Consider the following 13,700-nt stretch of genomic DNA (forward strand, 5'->3'; position numbering starts at 1 on the left):
TTATGTACATTGTTTGATTTTTTTTTGCTCAGTCCAAATTCAGTCCAGTCTGCCATTACTGAAGTGGATTTCAACAAAAGAAGGATCAAAGAGAGGAAGATACTGATGTCATTTCCTCCCTCCCTGTGTTTGTCTGTGTCTCTCCCTCACAGAGGCTAACGTTTGCTCGGTGGTATCTAAGGGTTACATCTCTGGCCTCTTGCAGCTTTACGAGGATTGGCACAGCAAGGATACTCAACATGTTGCCATAGCAATCTGCCATGCCCTGCTGCACTGCCTCCATAAGGTCACCCACAGTACTGCAGGCAGACAGGCTTTCATATCCCACGGAGGCACTAGACTGCTGTATGAAACTACACAGGTAAAGTTAAAAGTATCCCCTTTCTTATCTGTTTTGTCATCCGCATTAATTTTTATTTTAGTTTTTTCTCTCCAACAATATGGCGGTACCATGACACACTCGTGTGTGATCAGCGAGGTGAACTAGTTTGAATATGGGATCTTTCCCCTGACCATTTACTCACTACCGGCTGGCTAAAACTCTTAACAACATCTAGAACACATTTTCGTCTGTTACAGAATGTTAATGTTAGTTACTCACACTTACAAAACTACCGTGAGAGACTGAAGTTCATGAAAAAAAACTACTGAACATGGCGACGCTCGTCAGAGCAGTTAGCTACAAAACAAAGCACTTTACACACATCTTGAAATCCTCTTACAACATTTTATACAGCATTCACATTACATACTGATCCAAGCTAAATACAGAAAAAAAAGTTTTACTGTACCTGTGGATTAACAGGGAGAGGACCAAAGTTAGCGTCTTGCTCAAGCCAGAGCTCGTTTATTTCTAAGCTGCAGCCTCCCTGCTTGATCCACAGCGGTACCAGAGCTCCATCTACTGAAGAGTAAGTGCATTACCTTTATGTTGTGACTTAGTGTTTTAGGATAGATCAATTATAACCAAAAAAAATGGGGGGTGTCTGTTTACATAAAACTAAACATGTAGCATTTCCAACCTACTACATTTGCACTGTGCAGTACACTAAGGAATGAAAAATGTGTGTAAATGAGCAAAAGTATACATTTGTTATTTCTTTTGTGTTCATCATGTGAAAAGGTTTCTGAGGGGGAGAACCACAAGCAACATTACTAATAACCAGTTTTTGTAGTATTGTTTTGAATTTATCTCACCAGTGTGTCAGACTGTGTAGTGTGTGTGTGTGTGTGTGTTTGAGGGCTTGTGTGTCATGTCTGAGGGCAAAGTTTGTTTTTTCAGCAAGAGTGAATGGTTTTGAGTGGAGAGTTTCATTTTGACCTGAAAATAGGAAGTTTGGGGTATTTGGTGAGAAGTTAAGGATTTGTGTTTAGAGTTCTTAGAAATGGAGGCATCATTTCAAGAAATGTGTTGAATCAATCAAGAAAAACTGTAAAAAACAGACAAGTTAAAGTGTTAGTGGTGAGATTGTGCTGCAACAACATCTGACACCCCCTTGACAGAAGACTACAAAGCCAGAGGAAGCCCAAACATATTTTGTCTTCAGGGCAGACCCTTAACATAACAGCTCTTTTGCCTTGCCCGGATGGTAGGCTGCTAGCCTGAACCATCTAGACACAAGCTTGTTCCAACCACCTGGAGAATGTAGTTGAATCCTGAGCCACCCCGAACCTGTGAGGCTGACGTCCAGCCAACTTTGAAAGCAAGAACTTACTGAAACAAGCTACTCAAAAAAAACAGTGTTTCTTACCCGACAAAAGTTAGAACCGAAATTCCTGCACACCCAGCAAAAGGGAGTGTATGAAGAAGATGTTATCAGCCTGCTGCCTGCTGAGAGACACAGCCGACTGAAGCTGGGTCGCCATGTTGGACAGACAATGCCCAGAAGTCACCTAGCCCCTGTGAGATCTACGCATGACAGAGCGAAACATGTCAGCTGCAAAGTGGTAAACAGCTTCATTCCTGCATTTATTGTTCATCGCTGTTTTCATTTACAGTGATTGTATTCATAGTTGTTTTAATTCATTTGTGTATGAGCGTAGAAAGTAATTTGTCTTGTGTCTAGTTAGTAGTTTAATAGACTTTAATTTACATAGAACTTGATTATGTGGTTTGACTGTATAAAATATAAAAAGGACTCTGTAGCAACCTTCAGATCAAGCCTAAATTAATTAGGCTATCAATTTTCCCTTTTTGATGGGTCGTGGTCTTCTGATGTGGGAATTGGGTGTAAACCTGTTCCTTCCTCTTACCAAAATGAAGATCTTTTCACCTAAAGCCCTCCACCTCTTTTGCTCTCATATACTGCGCCAAAACCGAGACCAAGCAACACTGCCTCAAGCACACTAAGCTACTGTTCTGCAATGTTACCACGGGTGACTTCATCACACCCAACAGCAATACCATCCCAATAATTAATAGCTTGAACCCCTTTGAACTTTTCTCTTAACACCACCATTAACCCATGCCATCTTCCACATCTAAGTTGTTCAAACTTACAGCTGCACAACATATTGAAGTAGAACTGACGATAAGAGCTATGAAAAATACTATATCTAAGACCAAATGGCTCAGAACTACTACAACTACGCCACATGGGGAATTTCACCCCAAGAAATACAGTGAGGGAAAAAACTATTTGATTCCCTGCTGATTTTGTATGTTTGCCCACTGACAAAGAAATGATCACTCTATAATTTTAATGGTAGGTTTGTTTGAACAGGGAGAGACAGAATAAAAACAAAAACATTCTGAAAAATGCATGTCAAAAATGTTATAAATTGATTGTCAGTGGGCAAACGTACAAAATCAGCAGGATACTTTATTTAATTAGTCATAAAAACTATACAATATCCTTAAATGTTGCACTGGAAAATACTATATAATACTTAGCACACTCCTGCGATGGACTGGCGACCTGTCCAGGGTGTACCCCGCCTTTCGCCCGATGTCAGCTGGGATTGGCTCCAGCCCCCCGCGACCCTGTACGCAGGATAAGCGGTTGACGATGGATGGATGGATTTAGCACACTGACAGGGCAGGGGGGAAAGGAACAGGGCTGTGGCTTACCACGTGGCAGGGGAACCCAAAGAAAGACGAGAATCCATTATCTAACCACCCGTGACACTACAAACCAACAAAAACGGGATTCATGAATAAACGTCACCACCAGGATGCATGCAACTGTGGGCAGCTGTATCACATGAAGTCCATTTATAGAGGCTTTAACAGCCAAGCTACCCACTGATATATTACACTTAAATTCCTACATTATGGAGAAATTTTCTGCACCAATTTATGGTGGAAATGTCTTTATTTATATGAAGGAAAACAAAATTAAGGTGGCAGGTGACAAATCAAAATATAATGATGTAATGAGCTTTTGGACAATGCACATTTGTTTCTTATATATTTCAGTTGAATTGCATGTTTTCTCATTGTGCATTGTTTCATTTGTTATTTAACATTTCTCGATGAGCTACTTTCAAGGAGGAGAGCAAGATTATGGAGTGCTTTGAAGGTGAGGAGAAGAACTTTATAATCAATACGGTATTTGACAGGAAGCCAGTGCAGTTGTTTTAGAAGTGAAGTAATGTGTTCAGAGACTGGGGTTCTGGTGACAGACAGCAGAGTTTTGGACCAGTTGGAGTTTATTAATGAACTTGTGAGATAGACCAGAGAGAAGGGAGTTACAGTAATCAATACAGGAAGTAAAAAGAGCGTGGATGACAGTAGCAGTGTTATGATGTGTCAGTGAAGGACGAAGGTGGTTAATGGTGAGTAAGTAAATAAGCAAACCGGGTAAGATTATTAATGTGTTTTTCAAAGGAAAGTGTGCTCTTCAAGATGACACCAAGACTCTTGAGGTGGGGGGAGGAGGGGACAGTGAAATTGTCAATGAGGAGAGCGAAATTTGGACATTTTGCTAGGGTGGATTTGGAGCCAACAAGGAGAATTTCAGTTTTATCACAGTTTAGTTTGAGGAAGTTTTGAGTGAACCAGGTTTTAACTACTAAGCAGTCAGTTAGAGAAGACAGAGGGAGCATAGACGTAGGTTTTGTGGACAAGTAGAGCTGGGTGTCATCAGCATAGCAGTGAAATTGGATATTATATTTCCTGAGAATAGTTCTCTCAGTAAATTATCAAAAAGAGGGGCCCCTGGACTGATTCCTGGGGAACACCACTGGTGACTGGGGAGTGTTGTGATTGAACATTTTTAAGTTGTACAAACTGAGTGTGGCCAGACATGTATGATATGAACCAGTTCAGTGATGTGATACCAATGGAGGCTAGACGGTCCAGGAGGATGTTGTGAGAGATGGTATCGAAGGCAGCAGTCAAATCAAGAAGGATGAGTATGGTAAGAAGACCTGAATCTGCAACCATTAGTAGGTCATTGGTGACCTTGATTAGGGCTGTTTCTGTGCTGTGGAGAGGCTGAAAACCAGATTGAAACTGTTCATAGAGGTTATTGTTGTTGAGATGATTATGAAATTATTTAGGTCATTGGGATTTGTGCCAGGTTTCTTTAGTACGGGGTAATAGCAGCAGATTTGAGAGAGGAGGGACCATGAGCAGAAATAAGAGGAGTGGGTGATGTTAGTAGATTATTCAGGGGTCGTGAAATTGTATTAATTGTGGAAAACAGGGCCCTAGTGTTTCCTTCATGAGATGATATCAGATGAGTGTAGTATTTGTTTTTTGCTGCAGAGAGGGAATCCTTGTAGTGCAGCATGTGGTTTTCATACATGTCCTTGTGTATAGCTAGTTTGCTTTTTTTGTAGAGATGTTCCAGGCGGCGTTCTTTTGCTTTTAGCTGACATGTAAACATGGAGTGGAATGAGTAAAGTACACTGTCCAGGTTTCCAGAGGAGCATGAGTGTTGAGGAGATTGTATAGGCCATTATAATGTGAGCCCAGATCATCAGTCTTGGCTGATTCTAAGGTGAGATTGTTAATTGCAATAGAGAAGGCAGGTAGGTCAATGTTCGTGATGTTTTGAAATGAGATGGAGCAGGGTGGAATCGTTTTGTGTAGTGGTAAGTCAGATGCAGTGCAATTAAAAGGGGTTAGACCAGAGAAACAGATGAGGTCTAAGTATGTGTCCTTTGTTATGAGTGGGAAAATCAACATACTGTTGTGGCCCAAAGCTGTCCAGTGCTGAGGAGAAGTCCTTTGTGAGAGTGTTGCTACTATTGTCCATATGAATATTAAAATCACCCAGAATAATGACATTGGGGGCCATGGAACAGATGGATGTTAAAAAAGAATTAAAATCAGTTAAAAAAAATATAATTGCAATTGCATTGATTTGCAGGACTATAGATTCGAATGAACTGGAGGCATTATTGGTTTTGAGTCATCGATGTTGAATCCCCATCTGGATCCACAGTGGATATATCTATGACATTGATGACGGTCCAGAATCGGATGCAGATGTAAGACCGAGGGTGGGTCGGATGCGTGGGGTCGTAGCTCGACAAATTCATTCACTGAGTAACGGAGAATTGATAAAACAGGATCAAGGACTAGGTCGCAGCATTAGTTGATCTAATTGCTTCTGTCACAGTGGCTTGGTCGCTCTTAAAGAAGACCTATTATACTGCATTTCCAGCCCTATATTGTAGTTCTGTGACTCAGCATCTTTCTGAAACAAGCTGTAGATGCTTCAGTTTCTTTGAGACCCAGCGCCCCACAAAGCCCCCACTGTCTTCTGATTGACCATTGTCTAATGTGTTTATCAGGGTGCTGCAGTGATAGGTCTGCATGTTCCTTTGTGGGCGTGGCCAGCATTATCTGCCTGGAGTAAATTGCAATATTTGGAAATCCATCTCGGAATGACATCATACCGAGCCATTAGTAGAAAAAACAGTTTAACACAGAGCGTTCGCATCAGGGGGATATCTGAGGTTTGGCTCACAGGGATTTCTTTTTAATACTTTTACCTCATCATTTGAAAATTTAGTCATGTTTAATATGAACATCTGACATTGTAACATTATAGAAATGGTAGAAAATATGAAAAAGCATAATAGGTCCCCTTTAAAACCCAACTGACATGGAATTAAATTTTATGAGAGGAATTATGAGAAGACCTGTTTGAAGACTGCTCTTTCAATAGTTTTGAGTCAAATTAGGTTGTGGAACTAATGTTCAATTTTAGCATTTAGCAGTTTAGCATCAATTTAGCAGCAAATAGTTACACTAAAAATGTTTTATTTGAGGCTTAACAAATCTTATGATATGGATGTCAAAGTCCTCTATGCAAAAAAGAAAAAAGGCCTCAATAATGCTCTTTCAGCTAGCTTGCTGGTAACAAAATCTCCCTCTCTACCTCTCACAAGAGAGGAGAAAAGGAACAAAAAAAGAGCCTCTACACCCATCTGTACTTCCATTCTATACAGATGGAAAGGATCAACTTTAGCTATCTTCCATATTTTGGGATCACAGAGACCTCACAGATGAAGTTGTTCATTTGTGATCATAACTGAACTTTTATAATGTGAGCCATTGGACCTTTCCCTGAATCCTCCAGAAATTCACACTTAGGTGTGAAGTCAGCCCATGAACTAAGCTGCAGCTATGATTGGTGACCTGACCAATCATTTATCAGTGGTGCCCCGAGGTGAATTTAACTAAAAGTATATTCTATTGTTAAATAATAGTAATCTATCCATCCATCCATCGTCAACTGCTTATCCTGTGCACAGGGTTGCGGGTAAATAATAGTAATAATAATAATTATTACATTATTTAATATAAACATTGGTGCCATTTAAACCCAGATCTCCAACACTTGATAGCTCCAATATGATACAAACATAAGGCACATACAAGACATTGTATAAGGCTCGGCTTATCCAGGTCAAATGTGAAGCACATGTTAAGAAAATTCCATGATAACTAAATAACAACAATAACAATAACACTACTATTACAAAGTGCAACCATTGGCGTAACAGCTGGATTCTACCAGGCACCTCTACATCAGGTTCTGGCTGCGCGAAGGTTTTGTTCCACCTTTGCACAGCTTTACTGTAAATCCCACCGGAAGAGGGCCTGTTTGATGTTGTTGACCTGTTGAACATGTTTTCCTGGTTCTACTACCAGGCACACCTCTCTAATGGTTTGTTCCGTCCTCTGCACGGCTTCATACACCACAGGGAATGTTTCAGAAGCAGAGTGCCTGCCTGCCTTTTCTTGTCTGTTTTAATTGTGTTTCTTGTTGATATATGATTGGGAGTCTGCACAGGGTGTTTTATTTTGAAAATTGACCGGAGTCTCTATGATGTTTCCTTGTCTGACTTCCTGCCTGGTTTGATCTGCTCTGTGCAGCTTGACACTTTTTCCATCAAAAATAGACTAGGCATGTATTGTTCGCGGAGCAAAGCCAAGGACGCTTCAAGGATGTTTCTGAAACAGGCTGTGGCACATCTGGTGGAATCACAAGCATTGTCTAGAATCAGTCGTGCCTGGTAGGATCCAGCAGTTAGGGTCACACTGGATGTTCTGCAACAGTTGCTGTGGTAAAATAAAACAGGTGCAAACTGTCTGAGGTTGAAACAGACTTCTTATTTAATTCCCAATCTTTGTGTCCATTCCTCATTGTTAAGTTATTGTCCTATATGTTTATCAAAGTTTCATGGGGTTTCAAAGGGGTGAGGCATGACCAAATTTCACGTAACTGGACAGTGCACATGGACATTAGCTAACAAGTTAACTATAATGCTAACAGACAACTTAGGATAACTTGTAACTAGCCATAATATGATCATGATAATTTTAGACACTAGTGCTAAATACCACTTAACTAACTTAGCAAGCATTCATAACTTAAACATATGTAATCATGCACAACAGTTTGCATTCACCTGTGGAGACTAGTTCCCAGACTCCATGATGTGGTGTCCCATGCTCTTAATTGTAGACTGCGCAAATGCAGTGTTTGCACTAAGATATCATTATAATAAATCATACCCTCTAATCTACGCTCATATTATTGGCTGAAATGGAAGGTGACATCTGATTGGCAGGGGAGTCTCAAAAAATCTACACATGACAGGCAGTTTTGTAGTAAAACAGCGTGGGTTCAGCAATGCCCCTAACCCAGTCAGAGATTGGGAGGTGAATGTTTTGGAGGAGATCAAAGCCTTGCTCGGCTCCTTTTGAGATCTCAGATTAACCTTCTAATCTGACTGTCCCTGGATTTAGAAGGTGCATTAACACCCTTCACAGACCTGGTACCATATCTCCGACTCCTCTGTGAGTTAGGTGTTTGTCACGACAACAAGATTAACAGCACAGCTGGGAGACATAAAGACCTTACGGAACTGACTACAAGCTCATTAACATACAACTGTAAACAATTTAGCTAATATTATTCAACCTGTATGCTGGTGTATGACAGTCCAACTATGGTATCTGTACGATGTGTGATGTCTGAACTGTTTCATGAATTAATCCAGTTTTGTCATGTGACCATCCGGTCATCTAGTGGTCAAGTATAATATCGTCTCTTTTGTTTTGATGTCAGCCATATCTAAAAACGGTCTTATAAACAGTGTGTTGGAATGACTTGTTATTTAGATTTCTCCCAAAGTTTCAGAAATTGTGTATCAGAGCGAAAGTATTTAGGAATGCCATAATTGAGTGATATGTGAATATATGACCTGTTTGCTATACTGTAAAATGTTTAGCACAAAACATGATAACATACCACTGACCCCATAGTTATGGTTGAAAGAACGAATATGTGGTTAGTGCATGTATGATGTGTATTTAAACAAATTCATAAATAGAAAAACTACACATGTCTCTGAGAGAAAGGGCCAGAGAAAACACAACACTTGGCGTGAAGTTTGGTTTCTCCACTTCTGATACACACCTTTAATAAGTGCATATAAAACCGGAAGAGACTCTTTTTGTCCTCTTCCATTTTTGCTCTCTGTAACCAAAGGAGCAATATGCCTTTTTAATCTCTATCTTTTTCGTCAGAGAAATCTTCTTTTCAAAGTTTTCTTACCTCGCCTTCATTGCGGGTATTATAACTTAAAGCAAAGTTTTTGTGAAGACTTTTGTATTTCCGTAAGTATCACTTAAATTAGTTTCGATCAGCAAACAACTACTACTTACCATGGACCAAGAACAGTATGTACTCATGTTGTCATCTGCTAAGAAGCAGCCCTTTGCAATAAGACCTACCAGGTAACTGCCAGTGACATTCGAGGGACCACTGGAACAAAACTGCTGTCTAACCTGACCAGTTCCATCACCATCGTCTTCCCGTGGACATCGTCCATCGTCTTGGAAGGACCTGAAGTGCATCGTAACCTGGTGACAGTTTGTGGCCCCCCCTGAGGGTTTTGCTGAGAAAGCGGCAAAAAGTAGGCAAATATTCTACATCCTGTAAAAAGAGTTGATGTCAGATTGCTCTGAAGCTTAGATTTAGATCTTACAGAAATTAGACCCATGACATGAATCATTCTTCCTCCCTGATAACTGAACCAAGTACTCTATCTATCGCCAAACAGAACAATAATATAAAATTTCCATGTCCCCTGTCCCCTCCATCTGTTTAACCTTGATTTATTACAGTATAATTGTTGGTAATAATCATTCACCTGTAAACACTTTCAACTAGTAATAAATGTTTTCACTTATCACCAAGTTTTGTCTGTAAGTATTCCTTAAAAGCAGAAATAACGATCCCTGTGTTTGAGAAGTCATGATTCAGGTAATACAACTGATAAATATGTGTCACAGAAATACATATGTGAACGTTATTTTTTTTTACATGTGTATATACTTTTGTACATTTCTATACACAATAAACATTTAAGCATTGAAAAATATTTTTGTGGAGAGTCATTTCTATAAAAATCCCGAAATACATTTGAGAATGCTTCTGTTTGCGTTCATTAATATCGAGACCCATCTTATTACATAGACCAGCACAGTTCTTATTTTAGAATTTGGGAATGATTATCTGCTTTTACAGGCACTTATGAAATATGACCACATTACTCCTATTTTAGCTTCATTACACTGGCTCCCATTATGTTTTAGAATTGACTTTAAAATTCTATTGATCACTTTTAAAGCTCTTCATGGCCTCTCGCCTTGTTATATTTCTGACCTTTTAGTCCCATACACACCAGCACGTACCTTGAGATCCTCGGGCAGAGGTCTGTTGTCTGTTCCAGAGTCTCGACTGAAAACTAAAGGGGACAGAGCTTTTGCTGTCAGGGCCCCGAGGCTCTGGAACAGCCTGCCCGAGGAAATCAGGTCGGCTGAGTCAGTGAACTCTTTTAAGTCCCTTCTTAAAACATACTTTTATAGGAGAGCCTTTCCCGATCTTATTTGACTTTATTTTATCCCTTTTATTGTATTTTACTAATTTTATGTTAATTTTTCATGCTCTTATCTTATTTTTTTTGTATTATTCTTTACACTTGTTAAAGCACTTTGTAACTTGTTTTTGAAAAGTGCTCTACCAATAAGGATTATTATTATTATTATTATTATTACATCTGCGTACAATCAGCGTAGAAGTGGAAATTAATTCTGTGACTACATGAAATTTGGCCAAGAGGTGAAGGAAACACAGTCTTACCTAATTGTTCTTTCAGCTAATAGAAGCACTGAGGTGGAATCCAAATTCATAGTAAGCAGAAGATCATTAAGAACTTTAATAAGTGCAGTTTCAGTGGAGTGACAGGCCATGAAAGCATACTCAAAAGGTTCAAAAAGATTCCTGTTAAATATGTGGGATAAAGTTCCTGAGACACAACTCTAATACTTTTGAAAAGAATGGAAGGTTAGAGACTGCTCGATATTGATTTAGATCAAAGTTTGGTATCTTAAGTAATAATTCAACCATAACAGTGTTAGAGCTAGTGAGGACAGTTCCAGTTTTTAGTGACAGATCAGCAATATTCAGCACTGTGGGACCCGAAAATGGCCCAAGATCTTTGAAATGTTTAGCTGGAAGAAAGTCCCAAACCACTACAAAGAGTAGTAAGGGCAGATGTGTGTGTCAAGGAGAAATCTAGGGTTGTGTATATTGTTACTGGTTTAGTGATAGAAACAGGCTACTTTGGCAGCAGACAGAGCACACTTCCAATTCTGATTAATGTCATTTGCATTCCGATCTCCTGCAGGCCTGCTAAAGAGCATGTGTTTTTCATGTGGCTTCCATGTTATTTTTGTTTGTTTCTCTGCAGAAATGTTTATTAAGTAAAGGTCTGGAGTCTCTGGTGGAGCCCTCTGTGCAGCTGATGAGGAAGTGTCTTCCCGGAACTCCACTACCACTGACATCAGATCAGTCTGCATACAAGTTCCCCCTGCCTGGAAGACCACATGTCCCTGATATGGATGTGGCACCAGGTACAGTATCAGCATTCACTTCATGTCCAGATTTAGCAGAAGCACCTTTGATAGCATAGCATCCTAAATGTAACATACAATTCAGTGCTTTTATTTGGGGAATATTTAGATTTTAGCTAGTTATTGCAACCAGACCGGCTGACTGATCACACTGGAATAATAAATATTGATAAAACTAAGAATGAATGGTATCTGATAAAGTGCATTTGCATTTCCTGGCCTGTTGTGTTGTTTGGATGTGCATTTTTGATGAATTATTAAATCAGTTTCACCATGGCCCAAAGTGCTTAACAAAATGTAACCTAAGAAAACACAAGCAAATACACAAACACACTGTAAATCACGCATACATACATACTGGCTGCTCTGCTTTCTCTATTTTATCCAGATGACAGCAGTGAGGAAAGTGATGAGGAGGAGGATGAAGATAACCAAGAGGCAGACAGCAAAGACTATGTAAGTTTTTTTGTGTACTTTCAGTACTTTTAGTATGCGTTGTCTATGGGGGCCAGTGCTATCGTTAGTAGAGAAAAAGCACTTATGGTTTTCATTACTCTTTTAAATGAATTGCATATTCTAAAAAAGTTGTTAATCAACTGCTACTAAGTTCTTGACCATAAACAGTGACTGTAATACTTCATACACACAAACCATGTAATCAACTTCTTAGTTTTAGTTTAGTTTAAACTGCACACTCAGCTATACTAAACATCAAAACATTAATAAATGCATGAATGAAGCTGCTGGGGATCACTGTAGGGGCAGGTTTAGTTATACTTAATAATCTCAATACTTTAAGCAGTTCCACAGAATTTCTGTGGTGAGGAGAGATCCTACTTATGACCTAACATTTCTTAATTAGTCTTAATGATCTCTAGCATCAGCCCCAGTATCACCAGAAAACACCCACTCACTTCCACCACAGACTTTACTGCCATCCAAATCTCATGTCTTTTGCAATTTAATTAATATTTGTTTAAAAAAATCTGTTAATTTAAGTGATTTTTTGGTGCCTCTCCCTTATTTACCATGGCCCATGATTAGGTTCTGCAAAGCCCTGCCTACGCTGCCGTCTCCTGGGGCTATTAGGCCTGTGATCAGTTTATGCTAATGACTTAGTGTTTGTGCCAGCTTAAATACCAGGGGGCTATACTAAAAAGCAAGTTACACATACACAGGACGTCTTTTCATAATCTGGCTTCACTAACAACTGCGGTCAGGCTAAGCGATCACACGATACTGGTTATCAATCTGACAGCAGCAGGTTTGCAGCAGACGACCAGTCATCAACATGGACAAGCATACTGGTAGCAGAGCGGCATATTATACAAACCAAGAGCAAACTATAATATTAGACAAATAGTGTGAAAAGCAACACAGCTGCAGCTGTCACTTGCAAGAAGACAGAAATCTCCGACTGAATGTGTAAGTTAATGCCATAATCTCAACCACAGCTTCAGTTCCCATCATTTACTGAAAACTCACCACATTACTTGTGCGGCGCCCAAGTAGCAAAAGGTGGGGCAGTGTCTCTATAAACCATCTCCACATCACCAACAGCAAACATAAAAGTAGCCTTTAAAACAGTCAGCCAGATCTCCTACAGATGGTGATTTAATTTTCCAACATGGCTGATTAGTCAGTTGGTGGTGCTTTAATAGCGTTGATCTCTTATCTGGAACATAACCTGCCCTACTACTATATAGTGGACTATATAGTGAGCTCGCCGTTTTGTAGCGCTGTCCAAATGTACAGTGATAATTATTATGCCCTATATAGTCAGCTCAATGTATCCCAGAATGCATTTTGAAAAGTAGTGTTCAACCGATGGTCACTAACCAAGCCGTATATACCATCATGCATTGCGCTGATAGAAAAAACTGATTGTCTGACGGCAATGACGTAATTAACGGTGCCGAAATAACAATGGGAGTAGTGTCCGAAAGTGTTGTTTTAATAATGTAAGTGAGCTCACTATATAGTGCTCTACATTCAACTCCCTACATAAGGAGTAGGTAGTAGTGAGTGAGAGGGGATTTCGGACACAGTCACTGTTAACTCTGAAGTTACCCTGCTAACCTCACATCCTGCTTCTTAATACAGGCTCCAGGTCGAACCAAAATCATTTTGCCAAATAGTTCTCTTTAAAAAACTTAATCCTAACCAAATTTGCGTCATGATAATTTTGAACCCTAATAATGTTTGCAACTACAGTCTCTTTTCTGTAGATATGATGACAAAATTAAATTTTATAGGATATCATTCCATCCACCAAATGCAGAATCCTGAAGGGCAGGGAGTACCAGAGAGGAAA

The 13,700-nt window shown here is 39.6% G+C and overlaps 1 protein-coding gene across 1 annotated transcript in view; it reads left to right on the top strand.

Annotated features, from left to right (window-relative positions):
• The window catches only part of LOC119894361 (cytosolic carboxypeptidase 4), a 144,311-nt gene that overhangs the window by 29,283 nt on the left and 101,328 nt on the right, over positions 1 to 13,700 (top strand). The window contains exons 7-9 of the mRNA XM_038707068.1: positions 153 to 361; positions 11,224 to 11,386; positions 11,775 to 11,842. Coding sequence (XP_038562996.1) covers positions 153 to 361; positions 11,224 to 11,386; positions 11,775 to 11,842 — 440 coding nt within the window. The remainder of the gene's footprint in view (positions 1 to 152; positions 362 to 11,223; positions 11,387 to 11,774; positions 11,843 to 13,700) is intronic.

This window comes from Micropterus salmoides, unplaced genomic scaffold, assembly GCF_014851395.1.
Source record: "Micropterus salmoides isolate LMB-PRFRI ecotype aquatic unplaced genomic scaffold, ASM1485139v1 Ms_hic_scaffold_8, whole genome shotgun sequence".
Lineage (NCBI taxonomy): Eukaryota > Metazoa > Chordata > Actinopteri > Centrarchiformes > Centrarchidae > Micropterus > Micropterus salmoides.